At 37.3% G+C, this 20,578-nt stretch overlaps 1 protein-coding gene across 1 annotated transcript; it reads right to left on the bottom strand.

Moving 5' to 3' along the window:
• Positions 1–1,330: 1,330 nt before the first annotated feature.
• OTOL1 (otolin 1) lies at positions 1,331–10,485 on the bottom strand. Its single transcript, XM_526369.6, has 4 exons — positions 10,120–10,485; positions 8,035–8,124; positions 4,911–4,973; positions 1,331–4,258 (listed from the first exon to the last, which is right to left on the bottom strand). The coding sequence occupies exons 1-4, from the start codon at positions 10,481–10,483 to the stop codon at positions 3,351–3,353; spliced, it is 1,425 nt and encodes a 474-aa protein (XP_526369.4). The 5' UTR covers positions 10,484–10,485; the 3' UTR covers positions 1,331–3,350.
• Positions 10,486–20,578: the final 10,093 nt, after the last annotated feature.

Here is a 20,578-nt window from a genome sequence, read left to right as displayed (position 1 = left end):
AAGCTTGATTACAAAATATATCATATTTGTCTGAAATTCAGTTTTAAAAATAACATTTATGGGATAAATATAGAGTAATTTATGAATTAATGTCTTTGTCTTATTACTCATCCAAATATCACCTGCCTATTACTAGGACACCTAGACATACACCATAGTAATGAAGTCACTTTTGATATTTTGTTTACTGTGAGTCATGTAAAAAGCCATACGTTATTTTCTATTTGTTTCAACAAAAATGCTTATATTTCAAAGTAGAAGGATAGAAGATATTTTAAATAAACATTTGTTAGCTTCATTTTTAAGCTTTAAATATTTCAACATGTGGTATGTTGAGATTTATTTGCATTAGGGCCTTGGATCTCTTATATGTAAGAGAGTTACATTTATTGCAATACTTGGCTATAGTTTGACCCAGGGTTGTGGCAGTGAAGAGGCACTATTCCTCACACTCTGTACACATTCTGAAGGAAGCACCAAAAGGATTATCTGACGGATTAAATTTAAGTATAAAAGAGAAAAATCAAGTGACACAAGGTTTTAGCCTGAGAAGCTGGATAGAACTTGTCACTATGTGAGTTAAGGTAGGATGTGGGAGGAGCAACTTGATTTTGTCATGTTAAGCTTGGGATGTACATTTCACTCAAGCAGTTTAGTACTCAGGGCTGGCAGTCAGGTGTGTATATTTGGTAATCATCAGGGTAGGAACAAGCTAGGGGTTGTGTTCAAATCCTTGGGATGGGATTTTAATTTTCTATTTTTTTTTCTGCTTTCCTTGATTTTTCTCCTTTTGACAAGATGGGAGACATGATGTTGTTGAAAGATGGTGATAGTCGGTTGTCCAATTCTCCACCTTCATAGCAGAAAATGGAGTGAAGAACCTAGAACCTCCCTCCAAAGCCACTACCAGAGAATAGCAACTTCCTTGGTTTGGATGCCCCGGAGAGAACTCATAATCAACTACTACTCCTGGATCCTAACCCTGAGCTCGTAACTCCAGACTTCCTATGAAATGTCAGCCACAAACACTGGTGTAAGATGCTGACAGATACCCCAAATCTTACACATGAATTGTTGTACCCCTATGGGTGCTCTGCCTGGTTCTCTTTTGTATCAAATCCTGTGGCGTGGTTTTTTTCTTCTATCTTCTGGGCTGCTTGTCTCTCAGCCTCCCCAGATTGTTCCAATCCACTCATAGAGATGACATAAAGAAAAAAAAAATAAACGTAAGAACATAGGAATAAGAGACAAAACTCTAAGTTCCTGAATTTCTTTATTATTCAATTCTAATTGGAAAAAGAAAAATTTTTAAGTGTAAGCATCACTTTTTAAATCACTTGCAAATTATCTTATTCTCCCTCTGACAAATAACAAGCACAGCTACAACTAAAGCAATATTACATTCTCAACAGGGAAGAACTGCTGAAGAAAGGGAGAAACATCAGGAGTTAACTTTACCCCACTTGGATCCTTACATGAGAAACAAATGCAACATTTCCAAAATGGATATACTACAGAATGCTCTTTCACAGTATGTTACTTGATCAATTCTATACCCAAAATAAACATGATCATTGGATAAAATAAAATTAAACAAACTTATTTTCTGCGGGAACATCCGAGACTACACTAATGTGCTTTATAGATCTGCAACAGGAAGACAGAATATAGTACTTCCAATATTTGTTTGAGGCAGAACCCACTTTTTTCCAGTAGTTCATAATACCAACTTCCAGAAATGGTATTCCTCTGAACACAGTTTGAGAAACACATGTATATAAACATCGTTCACTTTTGAGGCTCTCACTCATATATAAATATATACATATGTGTGTATATATATGTGTGTATATACATATGTATATGTGTGTGCATATACATACGTGTGTATATATATATGTGTGTATATACATATGTGTGTGTACATATATATATATATATGAGTGACAGCCTCAAAAGTGAATGGTGTTTGCCAAAGTAGGCAGTGCAACAAAGTAGGCAGAGCAGACCAGAAAGTTTTCTATCACCCACTCCCTGTCTTGATGCACCAAGATTTCCAAATCTGCATAACTATACCTTCATAGAACCAAATTCAATTTGGATTCAATAAATTTTCTTTCTTAAAAGATGAAGCCAGCCAGGCGCAGTGGCTCACACCCATAATCCCAACACTTTGGGAGACCAAGGCAGGAGGATCACTTGAGCCCAGGAGTTTACGACCAGCCTGGGTAACATAGGGAGATTCCATCTATACAAAAATAAAGAATAAATAAATAAATTAGCCAAGCATGGTGACAAAGGCCTGTGTTCCCAAGTACTTGGGAGGCTAAGGTGGGAGGAACACTTGGGCATAGGAAGTTGAGGATGCAGTGAGCCAGAATCACTCCACTGCACTCCAGCTTGGGCTACAGAGCAAAATCCTGTCTCAAAACAACAACAACAACAACAACAACAACAACAAAAAATGAAACCACTGAATTATCAAATATTCACAATTATTATACATTTGCATTGCAAATGAACTCCCAAATCCCCACCTGCTCCAGCAATGTTATCTCTGAATAACTGGAATTAATTATTATAGAAATGATGATAATGATGCCAAAGAATTTATCCTAATTAAATGTTCTATCATGAAGAAAAGGCAAAAATTCAGATCAATAATGATTTCATTTTATTCTTGATTCTTTTGGGGACATTCAGTTCTTCTAAGCACAATAATTTGATGAAAGATTTCATCTTCACTATGATCATCAACTTTTTCTTACATTTTACCCAACACACAAGTCCATATAATACAAGTTTTCTAAGCAAACCTTTACACATTGATAAATTTTAAATATCCTTTAGCTAGTCTTTGCCACCCTTTCTGTGTCGTCTCCATGAATTAAACTAACATGAGAATAGTTCCATTTTGTCAGAAGGCAACCCACCCAAGAGAGTCAAAAACTTGCTGTCATACTCTGCAATTCACACAGAAGGAAGTGACACACATTGATCTGAGATACAGAAGATATTTAGCAAGAATATATTTATTAATTATAAATCCCATTCATACTTTGTATACAAATATTAATTATTATGCTTAAATGGAATGACTAATGCTAATATTATAATGCTAAATTTTAAAGGCTAGCTACAAAGTTAATAGACATATGCTCTGAAATACATATAAATATTTTTAAAGGAGGTGCCTTAAAATAGGAATAATAATTGACTAGGTGACTTTTTTAAATTTTTCTGTATTATTTTTATAATCTTGAAAAAATGGAAGTTATTTTTTAATAGCACTACTCTGTGTTAACTGACTTATTCCACTGAATCTAAACTACAGGATTCAGGACACAAATTTATGGTGAAATTCCAGAAGTTTCCTCTGGGTACAAAAGGAACCCAGTAAAAATGCTGTCATCCTCAGCACTGACATACACCCCATTCCAATCTTTTGACACCTCAAGCCAGACTTGGTCTCCTGCACTTAATTTCAAGATGACGAGGAGAGAGGCCTGGTCTATTTCCTGACCATAGAGAGTTTCTCTGGACTTGAACTGCTTCTTATTCTGGGCCACCAGACTGATTCGAGCAGGTCGCCCCCTCACCGTAATATGGTAGGAAAAAACATATGTCCCAGGAATAGAGCAGTTAAACTTCCCAGTGACAGGACTGTAATTCCCTTGGTCATTATAGAGAATCTTTTCAAATTTGATGGGGATGTTAGGAGGAGGAAATGGCTTTGACAAACCAGCGCTGAAAGCCGACCGGGGCACTCTAGCCAACTCACCCTTGGAGCCTTTAAAGCCCCGAGAGCCCTTCTTCCCAGTGGGGCCTCGGACCCCTTTGTTGCCAATGTCACCCTTTGGCCCAGTAGGTCCCAGGAGACCAGGAGGACCTAACTCTCCTTTTTCTCCTTTAATCCCTGGATCACCTTTGGCCCCAGGCAGACCATTACGGCCGCTTTTGCCTTCCATTCCACTGTCTCCTTTGCTACCTTTTTCCCCTTTCATACCCACCTCACCTTTCTGTCCTTTTCCTCCCCTCTCCCCAGAATCTCCACAGCAGCCCTTATCCCCCATCTCCCCCTTCTCCCCCTTCTCTCCCTTGGCGCCAGGCCCTCCGTGCAGGCCCGGTGAGCCCATAGCCCCTTGGTCTCCTTTTTCTCCTTTGGTACAATTCCCACATGTGTCTCCCTTGGAGCCTTTTTGTCCTTTCACTCCTCCCAAACCAATGTTTCCTTTATCTCCCTTAGGGCCAGGTTCACCTGAAATGGAAAATTAAAATAATGTTTAAGGATCACATAGGCCATAAACAGCATGCTATTACCACAGAGCTCAAAAAAGTAGAAACAAACCTACTAATTAGGAAACCTGATTCTTGCCTCAGTAAAAACTGTGCTTAGGAGGCTCTGACAATGAATAATTTATATTATGCCTTGCTCTTAGAAGGGGAATAGTTAATGTTTCCAAGAAACATTGGCTTATATTCAGATGCCATATATCTAATTCTTTTTGTTTTTTTACTTTTAAGATAATAAAGAATATTAGGACTGTAGTTGTTCGTTGTATTCCATTACCCTTTGCATTTTGGCCTAACCCAGGTATTCCCCTAAATCCCCATATTGTCCATTCAAGCCTAAATTATTATTGGCAAGGAAACTGAGACCCAGAACGAGTCAGGGTTTTTTATTTTCCATTGACAGCTAGAGAGAGAAGCAGAGCACAGATACTATTACCTGGTCTCCAAATTCCTAGACTGGTTCTCCTTCACTGAGTCAGTACACTGAATTATTAGAAGAATAACAGTAATTTGTATTTTCAGCTTACCTTTCTGATAATTTTAAATACAAGCAGGAAGAGAATGAAGGGCTATACTGCGCACCTGACTGTACACAGTAGATACATTTCATGCTCTACCTTGTGCTCCCGGTTTTCCTGGGTATCCTGGAACTCCTTGGTCCCCACGTTCTCCTTTGAGTCCTAAGATGATACCAAGATTAACTTTTTACCAACTACATCATTTATGATATATTTAATATTCCTCTCACAACCATGTCACATTCTAGTGTTTTCTTTAACCAAAATGGGCTAAAGTTAAATCGTGTGGAAAAAGAATGTACGCCAGGCACGGCGGCTCACTCCTATAATCCCAACACTGTGGGAGGCCGAGGCGGGTGGATCACCTGAGGTCAGGAGTTCCAGGCCAGCCTGGCCAACATGGTGAAACCCCATCTCTACAAAAAATACAAAAAATTAGCCGGGTTTGGTGGTGCACACCTGTAGTCCCGGCTACTTGGGAGGCTGAGGCACAAGAATTGCTTGAACTCAGGAGGTGGAGATTGCAGTAAGCTGAGATCACACCGCTGCACTTTAGCCTGGGTGACAGAGTGAGACTTGGTCAAAAAAAAATGTATTGAGGGTCATTAGGAATAATTAATTTCAACTGGTAAACTATTTTAGCGATCTGGAGGCAGTGATCCCTTCAAACAGAACTCATCTTTGCCCTCAGCATTTCCATGGCCCTTCAAACCTCTCATAAAATTCATGACATTCTGCTTGTATTATATATGTATGTATTCATGTTTTTCACAATATGAATTTTGAATAAAGTTTAAATGCCTTCTTTATATGGCCACAACACCTGAGAAATAATGCCATGTTCCCTACAAGTTTAAACACAGTGCACAACATCCTGTAGTTGGCTAAAACCAATGATAAGAAAAAAAAGTCCAGGAAAAAAAACTCTTCTTTATATAGAGTATCTATGTAAGTATAGAACTGTAGGAATTCATAGTTGAAAAAAATGAAAACATCTGGATTTTCAGATATTTGTCATATTACCATAAAATATATTTTTATATTGGGCCTGACTAACAGCCCATACTATTATAGTTCAGTCACACTGAATTGATTTCAACTATAAATTACCATAACAATAATAATGGTATTAATAATATCTCACTCTTATTACACATTTACTTTGCACAGATACTGTTCAAAGCTCTTACCTTTTTTTTACTTAATCCAGCCTTTTTATTTAATATAATTTTTACTTGACATTAACACAGCCTCTTCTATAGCACACAGGTTCATATAACAGAACACATTTAATCAGTTGGAAAATTTTAAATTCACAAACGTTTATAGCACCTGCCCTTCAAGAAAAGTAGGGAAGATATTTTTGTCATCATTTTATCAACAAAAGAAGCTGAGATATGAAAAAATTTAAAGCACTGGACACAGTCAAATACAACTACATATAACATTGGTTGGCATCAATTTGCTACCTATATTGTTTATGATATAACTAACATCTTTTGTTTTATTTTTGTGACGGAAAAAATAAATCCTAAGCCAAATTAAAAGTGGTGAGAATCGACTCCCTCCAGTTTCACAAGACCAACTAGAGAAATCCCACCATAGGTCATTTAGCAGAGTTTTCTAAGTTGCTAGCTACCCCAACACCACTCCGCATGAAATGCAAAATTTGGAAATTAAACCATAGGCCATCAGGAAAATAACTGGACGCATTTTGAGAAACCCAGCCCTAAATGGAAGGGAAGAGCCGATTGTATTCCTAGCCTTTGCCAATACTCAAATACCAACCTTCACCACACAGAGTTATACTGCTTCTTGAATTCCTTGAAAGAGTTTAATTGCTTCCCCTAATTTGCTCAACCAGGTAATGATGAACTAGAATGGAATAATTCAACTCATTTTTTTTTCTAACTTTCTATCTTAACCAAGAGTCCAAGCTAAGTCTGGAAGTGAAAGGAAAGTAGAGTTGCTACTTTATAAAGAATGGCTGAATGAATTTCTACTTTTGATCCTTCATCAAAGTGTATTCTTAAGAACCTTATTTTATTACACTTCCCTATTTTTTTCTTCTATTTCCAGAAGTCTAGCTTCCAAAATGTATGAATCACTGGGGAGGTTCAACACTCATCTTTATTTCACAAGGTTTTCTGCTAACATAATTCAGGCACAAAAGGATTAAATGTTTCCAAGAATGAAAATCACATAACTGAGAAGTGTGAAGTAGCTCTCTCTTCCTTTAGCATTTTTTTGAGTAATTACTTCACTGAATGTTCTACCAGAAATGAGTTAGGCAGTTCCTGAGCCATGTGGAGGGTGATATATAGATGGTATTAGGCCTTTTGACATGTGACACTGAGGCTAAAACATTTAACTTGATGGATAGATGGTATTTCTACAGGCTGCTGGTATTCACTGAGGAATTTCTAAATATCCTAGTGAATCTGTAGCCTTCCTTCAGTACCTTTAAGCACTTACAGAACCAGGGATTTCCTGGGGCAGAAAGCCTTCTTTACTGATACACCTATGGAATTACAGAATTTCTGAGCTTGAAAAGAGCTATAAAGGCACTCATAACTACAAATCTTCTTTGATAGTAAACAAGATATAAATAAATATCTAGTTCATTTCCTTCAATTTCCAGGTGAAAGAAAATGACTTGCCCAATGTCATTATTATAAGCTTGATTACTTCTGTTTTAATTAAGTTGTCTTCCCACCACTGACACTGCCTCTGATTTCAGAGTGAGCCAAGGGATATATTAAATTCTTCTTAGCAGGCATACTATCCACCTAAACTGAATATTCAGAGAATTGCCTGCTCTAGTTAGTTCCATCTAATACAAAATTATTTGCATCCAAAGGAAGTAGGCTAACATGAGCATGTACAGGAAGGGTATTTCTGGGTATTTCTATACCCTTCCCCAGAGACTATACTCTGTTGCTGCTAGTCACTAGGTCACCCAGGTGACCAATGAGAGATGGAAAAGCTGTGTGACAATCTGTGTGCCTTCATGCAGGTGTGCAATGTTCCCAGGTAAGTTTAAAATTTCTCAATTGGCTGTTTATAAAGTTAACATATTTATATCAAATATAATGTGCTTTATCAAGTATTTACATTTTTAAAATTGACTCATCTGCAAGAGTCTAGTCTTTAAGTAGCAAATTGCTCTCCTGAAAAATGATGCAGAATGTCCCTTGAGTTTTGACATGAATGAATTACCTACCTTTCTCTCCTTTGTAGCCTCTAGGGCCTTGGGGCCCAACAACTCCTGGTGGCCCTGGGATCCCCAAATTTCCAGCCTCTCCTTTAGGACCTAGAAATGGGATTTTAAATAGATCAGAATATAAAATTTCTCTTTTGAAGTTCATTAGTTCAGGAAAGAAAAAAAGCATTTTACTGCAATCAATAAGTATCAATGACCTAATGATAAAATCTGAGTGAGAATAAACCACACAGAGTCCTAAGGGCAATATTTTTGTCTGATTTGCAATTTTGTACTACCTGAATAGATAAATTGAGACCATTAGTACTTGTCACTGTATTCATGGCAGTGATCAAATGATTCAGGGAAGCAGCAAACAAACAAGAACAAAATGATAATCTGACACTTAACCTCACATGGACCACACTTTCACATTGGAAGTAAAAACAACACCTAGCACCTTTGGATTTCCCTTTTATTCACTTACTCATTCATTCATTAACTATTTCTGAGGCATCCTATACACCAAGCACCCTGCAAGATGTTAGGAATGCAGCCATCAACATTCCAGCAGTCCCTACTCTCATGAAGCTGAGAGTCTATGAAAGATAAACATTGAACAAATAGCCACACAAATATGTAGAAATTGTCACATTGTAGTAAATGATATAAAGAAAAATACGAAGGTCTTATTGAGGACTTAACTGATGAGATCAGAGGCTTCCTTGAGAAAATGGTATTAAGCTAAGACCCAAAGAATAGATTAAGATTTCCCAAAGCAGAGTAGCTTCCCTAAGTAGGACCAAGATAGTCTCAGCATTCTAAGCTCTCAAGCACTATGCTCTGTGGCAGAACCAGTCAGACTAAGACATATGAGCTCCCCAGGCAGGGTAATAACTTGGCACACCTTGGAATTATTTGTCATATATATTTAGAGGAGAGAATGAACCCTGAGAACAGCACAGCTAAATCCACCACTGGGTAAAACAAAAGCCCTGATGTTACAGAACTCACAGCCTTAGCAAATAGTTTAGCAATCAGCTGTGTCTACTTGACCATGCCCTTGGGATTTTCACCGCCAAGCTGCTTACCAGCCAGATAGGATACTAAGACTTCTGATAAATATAATTTTCTCAGTCTCATTAAATTTTCAGTAATGTTTTAGCAATCCTGACATCTTGGTACCCAAGCTATGGCCCATCTCCTTTACTTCTTAATGTAGCTCTGCATAAATACTAACCGCATTTCCCAAAAGGTCCCTACAATGGGATGAAATGAATGAAAAGCTTGGTGAAGATGTATAATTGCTTAGTTTATAACATTAAATTCCTCAGGCAATGGTGAATTTTAAGTTGACATTCTGATCTTAACTTTACCTTGAATTCTCTTCTAGATGACATGTAAAAGCTGAAATGTATTAGAATAAAGCCAAGAGTATATTCATTATGTATATATTATAGACATCTGAAATCTTGAAATACATAACCATGGTGTTCAATGGAGAAAATCATTGGGCAATGACACAGTATTGCCTCAGAAATTCAATGAGAAGCAAATTGAATCCTAAGCTTTATTCTCCACCTCAGAGCCATTCCATTTCTAATCCTAACTACAAATAGCACTCAGAAAATCCATCAGTCAGCACACATTCTTGCAAGGCAACAGAAGTTTCATTTACCCCTTTTAAATCAGTCACTAATTTAAAAAATTGTACTGGTAATAAACCTGTGCATCTTGAAGAACCACAGCACCATGCTGGGGTTGGTAATTCCTGACTTTGCTCTCACCAGCACTGTCCAGTAGAATTGTCTACAATGATGGAAATGCTATCTGTGCTGCCCAATACAGTGGCTGTTGAGCACTTGAACTGTGGCTAATGTGACTGATGAACTGAATTTTTTACCTTATTCAATTTTAATTTTAATATTTATTAATTACCACATTGGGCAACACAGCACCCATTTGCATTTGTAACAATGTGACACCTAGACCTGTTACCATTTGTATAACAACGTAGAAACTCCTGGGGCAATTTCACCCCACAACCTACCTCTCAACTGTACCAATGTACTAGTGAGAAACATGACTTCTTATATTTTCTAATACCTGGCTGTCCAGTCTCTCCAGGTTCTCCTTTCTGCCCGGGTACAGGTGAACAACAATCACAACAATTCAAAAAGAAATCAGCTGGGTCAAGAGTGAAGTTTTCAAAGGGAGAGAGAGCGGCAGTGCCAAAGACAGAATCCAAGGCCGAGAGTTTGGTAATTGGTTCTGCCATTTCAGCCATTTCTGTGAAGAGGGTTTCTTCTTCTTCTGGAGGTGGGCCACTGGATGGCTTTAGACCCTTTGGCATCTCTCTTTCCTCAGATTTCTTCGTAAATTTGGTATGTGGTGTGGTCTTTGCTATTGTGTTCATACCAGCAATAGCCAAAATAATTAAAATAGCACAAAGCCAAGAAAACATCCACATATTTGAAGCTGGAAGAAAGATATAATAGGAAAATATATACATATTATGTGAGGTCCAAATGAAAAGACTAAGTCATATAAACATATACTCATATAAAAGAAATATATATGTATATGAATCATTAGAATGAATGATATGCATAATATAGAATGATACATTTTCAATATATTTTACATGTAAATGTGTACTTGAATCACTACAGAATATTTTACGTACTTATTTATTATAAAGAACACTTTACTTCCATTCATCTTTCTGGTTATTTTCTTAGTATTATATATTGTTCCCAACGATTCAAACTATCTGGCCAAATAGCAAACATGATCTATAATAAATACAACATGACTCAATAGCTCATATACCCTGTGGAAGATAAATGTGTATAATTTCCTGACTGATTTCACTCAGATTTATAGAAATCAAATACACTTGTATTAGAGTGAGATGAAAAATATTGAACTGAGTAGTTTATTCCAGCAAACTCAATTATTTCAAGAAAAAATATGGTGAAATAGTCCTTAAATCTACTAAGGATAATGGTCCTGTTGTGAGAGCAATTTTTTAAAATCTATTTTAATAAGTGAAGAGAGATACAATTAAAAATAATAAATTTGAATATATGCTACATTCTTAGATTCTTCACATGGCATTTAACTCTCCACCTCTTTGCTTTGTAATTTGGGGAGTTTTTCTAGAAATTCATGTTTATTCTTGTATTAGTTTAATGTGGCAAAATGTGGTTATTCTTAAAAGAGCTTTGGCAATGTCCAAAGTGATATGATGTAAGGTTTCTAATGAGGTGAAATTTTGATAGTTCAGAGTATTCCATTCCAAATCAACTCCCAGTGGTCTAAGGGGTGCTAACAGATAGCCAGGGTTATAAATCCACATTTCTTGATAGGAGAAGGCAGCCATAATTAAGATAAATAGTAAGAGAATAAATAGAATGGAAACAAAGAGATTAAAAAGGTCTACTGTTTATACAGCCCCTACTCTGAGTAGATGCCGTACATTAATCAATCTAATCAGGTCTCACAACAGCTCTGCATTCCCCCTTGAGAACTGGAACATGACAATGATGCTCTCTCTCACCACTCCTATTCAACATAGTACTGAAAGTGCTAGCCAGAGCAATCAGACAAGAGAAAGAAATAAATGGCATTCAAATAGGAAAAGAAGAAGTCAATCTCTCTCTCTTTGCAGAAAATATTATTCTATACCTAGAAAACCCTAAAGACTGCCAAAATTCTCCTGGGACTGATAAATGATTTCAGCAAAGTTTCAGGAAAGAAGGTCAATGTACAAAAATCAGTAGAATTTCTGTACCCCAATAACATTCAAGCTGGGAGTCAAATCAAGATTGTAATTCCATTTACAATGGCCACGAAAAAAAATACCTAAGAGTACATCTAAGGAAGGAAGTAAGAGATCTGGAGAACTACAAGAAGAACTACAAAACACTGCTGAAAGAAGTCAGACATGACACAAATAAATGAAAAAACATTCCATGCTCATGGATTAGAAGAATCAATATTGTTAAAGTGGTCATACTGCCCAAAGCAATTGATAGATGCAACACTATTCCTTTCAATCTATCAATGTCACTTTTCACATGACTAGAAAAAACAACTCTAAAATTCATGTGGGTCCAGGAAAAGAGCCCTAATAGCCAAAGCAATCCTAAGCAAAAAGAACAAAGCCAAAGGCATCACATTACCTGATTTCAAACTATACTGTAAGGCCACGATAACCAAAACAGCAAGGTACTGGTACAAAAACAGACACATAGACCAGTGGAACAGGATAGAGTATCCAGAAATAAAGCCACACAACTATGACCATCTGATCTTTGATAAAGTCAACAAAAATAAGCGATGCAGAAAGGACTCCCTATTCAGTAAATTGTCCTGTGATAGCTGGCTAGCCATATGAAGAAGAATGAAACTGGACCCCTACCTTTCACTCTATGCAAAAATTAACTCAAGATGGATTACAGATTTAAATGTAAGACTTCAAACTATAAGAATCCAAGAAAAAAAAAAGCCTAGAAAATACCATTCTGGACATCAGCCTTGGCAAAAAAAAATTATGACTAAGCCCTCAAAAGCAATTGCAACAAAAAGAAAAATTGACAAGTGGGACCTAATTAAACCAAGGAGCTTCAGCAGAGCAAAAGAAACAATCAATAGAGTAAAGAGACAACCTACCGAATGGAAAAAAATATTCTCAAATTATCATCTGAAAAGATCTAATAGTCAATCTATAAGGAACTTAAACAGTTCAACAAGCAAAAAAACAAATTATCACGTTAAAAAATGGGCACATGACATTAGCTGACACTTCTCAAAAGAAGACATGCAAGCTGCCAACAAACATGAAAAAATGCTCAGCATCACTAATCAAAAGAAAAATGCAATCAAAATCACAATGAGATACCATCTCACACTAGTCAAAATGACTACTATTAAAAAGTCAAAAACTAACAGATTTCAGTGAAGATGAGAAGAAAAGGGAATGCTTGTACACGGTTGATGGGAGTGTAAATTAATTCAACTACTATGGAAAGCAGTTTGAAGATTCCTCAAGGAACTTAAAACAGAATTACTATTTGACCCAGCAATCCTATTACTGGATATATATCCAAAAGAAAACAAATTTTTCTCCCAAAAAGACACATGCACTAGCATGTTCATTGCACCATTTTTTGCAATAACAAAGACATGAAATCAATCTAGGTACCTATCAACAGTGGACTGGATGAAGAAAATGTGGTACATATACACCATGGAATACTATGCAGCCATAAAAAAGAAGGGGATCATGTACTTTGAAGCAACATAGATGCAGCTAGAGGCCATTATCATAACCAAATTAATGCAAGAACAGACAACCAAATACCACACGTTCTCATAAGTGGAAGCTAAACATTGGGTAGTCATGGACATAAAGATGGCAACAATAAAAACTGAAGACTACTAGAGGGCATAGGGAGGGATGGAGGCAAGTTTTGAACAACTAACTATAGGGTACTATGCTCAGTACCTGAGGATGGGATCATTTGTACCTCAAACCTCAGCATCATACAACATACCCAGGTAACAAACCTGCACACATACCCCCTGAACCTGAAATAAAAGTTGGAAAAGATTCTTAACTTAAGGGGAAACAAAGCCAGCTCCAGCAGGTAGGTGACACTATTATTCGCCTTCACAGATGAGGTAACAAGCACCAAGAGGTTACGTACCTTCCCCAGGGTCACATAACCTGTAAGTTATAGATCAAGTTCTCTTTAATTTCAGAGTCTAAACCCTTTTCGACAAATCATGTGGCATTTATAAAGATGAGATTAAAGAACAATAAATCCAAAGGTAATGAGATTAAAGAACAATAAAGCCAAAGGTAGCTCCATGGAACAGAACTATGGATGAAACAAATATAAATCAGTGCAGATAAAAAAAGGAGAAAGATAGGATGCTTTGTTTCCAAAATCATATAAAAATAAAAAATGCTAACTTTCCTTTGAGTTGTCTTTGCTACCATGTTCATCCATTCAACCAATATTTAACAAGCCCTAAAATATTATATACGGTAACAACAAACATGAGGCATGGTCATTGTCCTCAGAGAGTTTATAGTCTAGTAATGAGAGATGAAACACAACAAAGGAAATGGAGGAAAATGTGAAAAGCAGCTGATCACATTGCATCTTCCCAAATATAGGCCCTTCTGTCCCCAAATGCAGATTCCCACACACACATATATACTCTTCATTCCACAAGAATGAGGACATCAAACACAGATACAATGCATCAGCCAGCTAAATCCAGTCCCAGCAAAAACTAGAACACAGAAATATTCTGTCTGGATATAAAATAATTAAACTTTCATTGCTTCACACAATTGCATTCAATAAAATATTCGTTTGTTCAACAAACATTTATTTGAGCATCTAAGAAGTCTATGTGGGGTCCCAGAATACAAGGAAAAGTAAAACCTGGCCCCATCCCTAAGGATCCTTTTTGCCGTAAACATTCAAAAATAACCAGGCCCACATATTTGGGCAAAAGAAAAATCAGAGATTTGGCAGAAGGCTCGAAGGGAAATATTGGTGGCTTTTAATTCTCTCACCATTTTAAGAAGAATTAGGGTTTGCAGAATGCTCAGTGTTAATACTCTAAGATATTTCTTACGTTCCTTAGACAATTGAGGTCATGTGAGAAAATAGCCTTTCTTTTTCCCGACTAAATGTATCTATGTTAGTCTTCCATACATACAAAGTATTTTTGACCCTGCAAAGACGTTATGACAGCATCTTGGTAAGCCAGTCCTGAGGGTGCAAGCAAGAGATAGCCAGTGGGACAGGGAGGAAAAGGGAGAGCATGGGAGACATTGTCCTAGTTATTTATAATCGTTATTCAATTACACCACACAGGAACCATGCAAGATAAGATTTACTATGCCCATATAATGGATTCTAAAACTGAGGCACAGAGAGATTAAGTAGCCTGCACAAAATCACATTATTAGCAAGTAGTGGGGCTGGGATTAAAATCTAGGTTTTGACCCCAAAGTCATCCCATGCACTTCCCACTGTGCCATGCTTCCTGGGGATTAATGAGTGATCAGAGATGTTGCAAAAGTGAACTGAGTTGGCCCCTTCATGAAGCTCAACTCTGGGTCTTTCAGTAGAAGAAAGTGACTTTCTGCAGAAAGGAAATGGGAACTTAATGAGAGCAATGAGAAAGGAGAGAGATGAGAAGTCTGCAGTAGAACTTATTGGTGTGAGGCAAACAAAGTTACAGACAGCATATCTGACAAGAGGTCAAAGAGTTACAGAAAGTAATGAACAGAGCTAATCAGTATGAGGAAGGTGTTCAGCCTCCCTATTGAAGGGCATGGATTGTCCTCATATATGTTTCCTTTGCATTGTGGTTTCCTGCTTCCCGATTTAAACACAGATGTTAAAGGATAATGTTGGCAGCACTTTGATTGTGATAAGGCTCCCCAAGAATTTGGAGATGAGGAAAACATGAAGTTCTTCGAAAGACAGTGGAACAGGAGTTGGTAGTAACTTGACTGATGATGCAAATACGTCATTTCTTGTAACCAGAATTTTTCATGATTGTGTAAAAACATAAAATTCCAGCCAAACAAAATTTCCACAATGAGTGAAGCAAGTAAGGGCCCCTTTTTGTTTTAAGTCGCTAAAACAATAAAACATAACTTAAATGCTAAGCCTAAAGTAGGCGTAAATCTTAACAGAAGGGCTAGAAGTAAAAATCAAAATAGGAGTTTGGGATCCTTAATTAGAGAACCTAAGTACAGGAAACCCTTTTACTTATCCTGAAGATTGCCTAGACTGCAAACATTTCCAGTGCAAAAAGTTAAGTCTCTTGTTTCTGTGTTCCCAAAGACTAGTATAATGTTTGGCAAATAATAGGTGTTCCATAGATGTTTTGCTGAACTGAAATGAAGTAAACGTAGTAGATTGCATTATTGTCCCCAATTTTTTATCCCTCCTTGTACTCACACCCTTTGCTAAATGGATTTTGCACTGCCACACACAAAAGAAATGGGTTCTTTACTCCAATCCCTTGACTCTGAGTTCAGCCATGTGACTTCAGACCATAGAATGAGGTAGAAGTGACAAGGTATTAGGTCTCAAGGGCTCTTGGGTGTTTCCACTTGCTCTCCTGCAGTTTTGCCATTGTCGTCAAAAGGATGTGAATGACTCAGCTTGCTGGTCACTGGAGGAGGAAGAGAAACACATAGAGTGGAGCTGTCCCAGATAAGCTGTCCTAGCCAAATATGACCTAGATCACAGTCCCCAACTGACCTGAAGACACATGAGTGACGCCAGGTAAGACCAGCTGAGGCCAATCAATATTAAACAACCCTCACCAATCCCACAGATATGTTCCAGTTATCTACTGTTGTGTTGCAAACTACTTCAAACTCGGTGGTCCAAAAACAACCATTTTATTCTAGCTAATAATTTTGTGGGTCAGAAATTCAGGTCTGGATCAACTAGGTGATTCCTCTGCTCCATGGGGAATGAACTAAGGTCACTCAGAGTGTTCAGCTAGTGGATGAGCTGGTGTAGAGAGGCTTAATTACAAGTCTGATACCTTGATAGCAATGGAAAATACTTGGGCAGTTAGGACTTTCAATCACATAATCTCTCTGGCATGCCAGTCTCAAGATTTTTAAACTTCCACCTGGCTCAGGGCTCCTAAAGACATTTTTTCAGGAACATGGAAGCTGCTAATCTATTAAGGTGGCATAGTGACACTTCCACTAAATTTTTAGCCAAAGCAGTCTCAGAAGTCAGCCATACTCAAATGAAAGGGGCATGGACCTCATTTCTTAATGTGAGGCATGTCAATTTCTGATCATCTTGAATCTACCATAGATACACAAGCTATACTTTGTAAGCAATGGAGTTTTAGCAAGATTTGGCCACAAAAGCTAACTGACACCACGGTTCCAGCCTCTAGCCTAACATTATTTTTACCATTGAAGCAAAACTGACTAAGCAGCCTCCAGACAATGTCATCTTACCTTTCCCTGACAGAAGACACCCTTTGAGCTCCTCTCCCTCATCAATTAGCCCCCATAACCCTGGAAATCTCTCCTATTGAAAGTGTTCAAGCAGAATTTGGGCCACCCCTTGTTGAGATGCTTGCTATTAGAAAGGTTCTTGAAGATGCTATGATCTTGAATGTACCTTCCCTGAGATTCTGTGATGAGGTTTTATAACAGTGGGCATGCTATTAATACATAAAATTTAGCTCATTCTATAAAATTTTATTCTAAATATAGGAGGCATTATGTTTCTTCTAATAGTGTATTCTTTGCTCCCATTAAAAAGAAAGTGCCCAAGATTGGGAGAACATTATTTGAAGATTTATTAGTTTTTTTCCCGGTAGAAATAAGATGTTCACACTGACCTAATAGTGCACATTTGGAAGATGATCAACAAGTTTTATGTTGAGGCTAAAGCCATGGATTATAAATAAATTTTAGTAAGTGACTATCAAATAGTGTAGTGTAAGGATTATTGTCCTGAGTTTAAGTTTCAAATCTTCCCCTTTTTAATTGTTTGATTTGGAGCAAGACACTGTGCCTCTCTAAGTCTTGGTTCTTCATTTCTAAAATGGAGATAATAATAGTAGCTTCATCTTGTATGGTTGTGAAACTAAGTGAGGTAATACATGAAAAGCTCTTAGCATAGTGCCCTCAGTAACTGTTGCCTATTTTTTAATGAGAATTAGATCTAATGAAATTAGCCAGAAATATTTTGAAGCAGTGACAAGTTTTTCCTGTTCTCATATTGTGCCAAACTGAGATTGCATTTGGGCATTTGGCATTATTCTCATACTGTTTTATCTGCTCCCCCAAATCTCAGGGACCCAAATGTGGGAACTAAATTTCCCAGAATCTCTTGACATCAGGGTTCCAGTTTAGTATCTTCCAATGAGAGTATCTGATGGAATGGGAGATACAGAAAGAAAATAGAAGCTCTCTGTAGTCCCAGCTACTACTTGGGAGGCTGAGGCAGGAGAATCGCTTGAACCCCAGAAGTGGAGGTTGCAGTGAGCCATGATCGTGCCACTGCACTCCAGCCTGGGTGACAGAGCGATACTCTGTCTCAAAAAAAAAAAAAAAGAAAAAAGGAAGAAGAAGAAGGAGAAGGAGAAGGGGAGGAAGACGATAGCAGCAGTAGCAATTTTCTGATTCTCTGAAGGCTAGAGGCAAACCTGACAGCTAGTGACAGCCATCCCTGCCTTTTGCTTCTTCCTCCTTCAATGATTAAATAAGCACCTAGTTACCCGAATTAAATCCCTTTCTGCCTAACATGCCTGTAGTGCCTTGAGAGCAAATTTTGTTATCATATCTTCTCCTCCATTTAATTTTATCTCTATTTCTTTTATTATAAAATCCCAGCCTGCCTCCTTTGTTTTGTTCTATAGTCAATTCTACATTCTCTTTCTTTATACCACAATCACTCCTCATCCATCCACAACGTCTTTGTCTATTAGAAGCTAGGTGGATCAAATTATGTCCCAAAAAGTTTTTCAAAAGATTATTCCCATTTTAGTCCATTTTGTGTTGCTGTAATAGAATTTTACAAACTGGATAATTTATAAAGAAAAGAAATCTATTTCTCACAGTTTTGGAGGCCGGGAAGTCCAACATCAGGGAATCAGAATCTGGTCCAGGCCTTCTTCCCATGAAGAAAGACAGAAAGGCAAGACAGTTCAAGAGAGGGTTGAATTCACTTTTATAAGAACCAACTCCAAACATAGTGACATTAGTGTTGACAGGTGATTAGGTAATCACCTAATTAGGTCATATTTGGCTAGGACAGCTTATCTGGGACAGCTCCACTCTATGTGTTTCTCTTCCTCCTCCAGTGACCAGCAAGCTGAATCATTCATATCCTTTTGATGGCAATGGCAAAACTGCAGGAGAGCAAGTGGAAACACCCAAGAGCCCTTGAGACCTAATACCCTGTCACTTCTACCTCATTCTATGGTCTGAAGTCACATGGCTGAACTCAGAGTCAAGGGATTGGAGTATAGAACCCATTTCTTTTGTGTGTGGCAGTGCAAAATCCATTTAGCAAAGGGTGTGAGTACAAGGAGGGATAAAAAATTGGGGACAATAATGCAATCTACTACGTTTATTTCATTTCGGTTCAGCAAAACATCTATGGAACACCTATTATTTGCCAAACATCATACTAGTCTTTGGGAACACAGAAACGAGAGACTTAACTTTTTGCACTGGATTAGGTAATCACCTCTCAACACTGTTGCATTGAGAATTAGGTTTTTATCACATGAACCTTGGGGGGATATATTCAAACCATAGCACTCCCACAATGTTCTGAGCCTTCAAATATATTTCCCATACGAATATTGGATTCCAGTTGTACTCTTGAATGCTAATTCTAATATAAATACTGTTGAAATAGTTTTAGGCACATGGATATGTGTGCATATATTGTTTGGGCTGCAAAACTGGTGACCTTTTCTTCTTAACCTTATATAAAGCATTCTTCTCCTCTGACCCTGTACAGTTCTATAGAATTATAAAATGAACCATTACGTCTATAGCATTCCTTTGCTATTTGAATAGCTACTTTTAATGTCTCACATCATTTTATTTAGAGCAATATTTCATGCTGTGTTTCTTCTCATACTCATGTTTCTCTTTCTTCTTTTCACTCTTCCTTATATTCAGTCAACAAATGTTTATTAAAACCTACTCTGTGTCAGGCACCAAATTATATTCAGGAGTTATAGAATAAAATATATGCTCTCATAAAGCTTACATTCCAATGAGAGTAATAAATAACATGTGGTAAAGAAATAAACATTTCAGACTGTAATTAGGTGCTATAGAGAAAATAAATAGAAGTATTTGATAAAGAGTGACAAGGAAAGTTTATTTCAGACAAGAGAATATTACACAAGAATATCAGGAGAAGGAGAATAGGTAGAGGCAGTTGCTGCCACTACTTACATCGCCTTCCTCAGAGCTACATCCATCAAACAATCCTATTTTCCTTTTTAAGGTGCCTAGCATTGCACCTTCAATGCTATGCAGCCGTGAAGATAAATTAGGGGAGAATTTCTGATAAGTTATTTCCTCTTGCCCCACTTCTTCTAGTAAACTCAGACAGGGAGTCATTTAGAGCTCAAATCTTGAGTTCATTCACAAATTGCCACATCAAAAGGAAGAAAGAGAAACTTTGTAACTACAGATTTCTATTTCCCACTTTACTTTTTAAGAGCAATTCCAGAGTGATTGTAATCAGCTCTGATAGACGTGCCCATCTCTTTGTGTTGATAGATGCAGCAAAAGCATCATTATTTCTATTGTCTAGTGAAAGGCTATTTCTTCCAGAGTGTCTAAATAAGTGAATCCATTACAATTTTATTAAGGACATTGAATATAACATTACATTCTACCAAGTTAAATGCTTCTTGTATTTAAGAAGTATGAAGAAAATTAAAACATTCTCAGCATTTTTCTCTCAGATGGAAAGGGATTGGCTTTGGTTCAGAATATACCATAAAAACAGTC

This window comes from Pan troglodytes, chromosome 2 (assembly GCF_028858775.2).
Source record: "Pan troglodytes isolate AG18354 chromosome 2, NHGRI_mPanTro3-v2.0_pri, whole genome shotgun sequence".
NCBI classification, from domain to species: domain Eukaryota; kingdom Metazoa; phylum Chordata; class Mammalia; order Primates; family Hominidae; genus Pan; species Pan troglodytes.
Note: the sequence above shows the minus strand (reverse complement) of the source record. Positions and strands in the feature narration are given on the sequence as shown.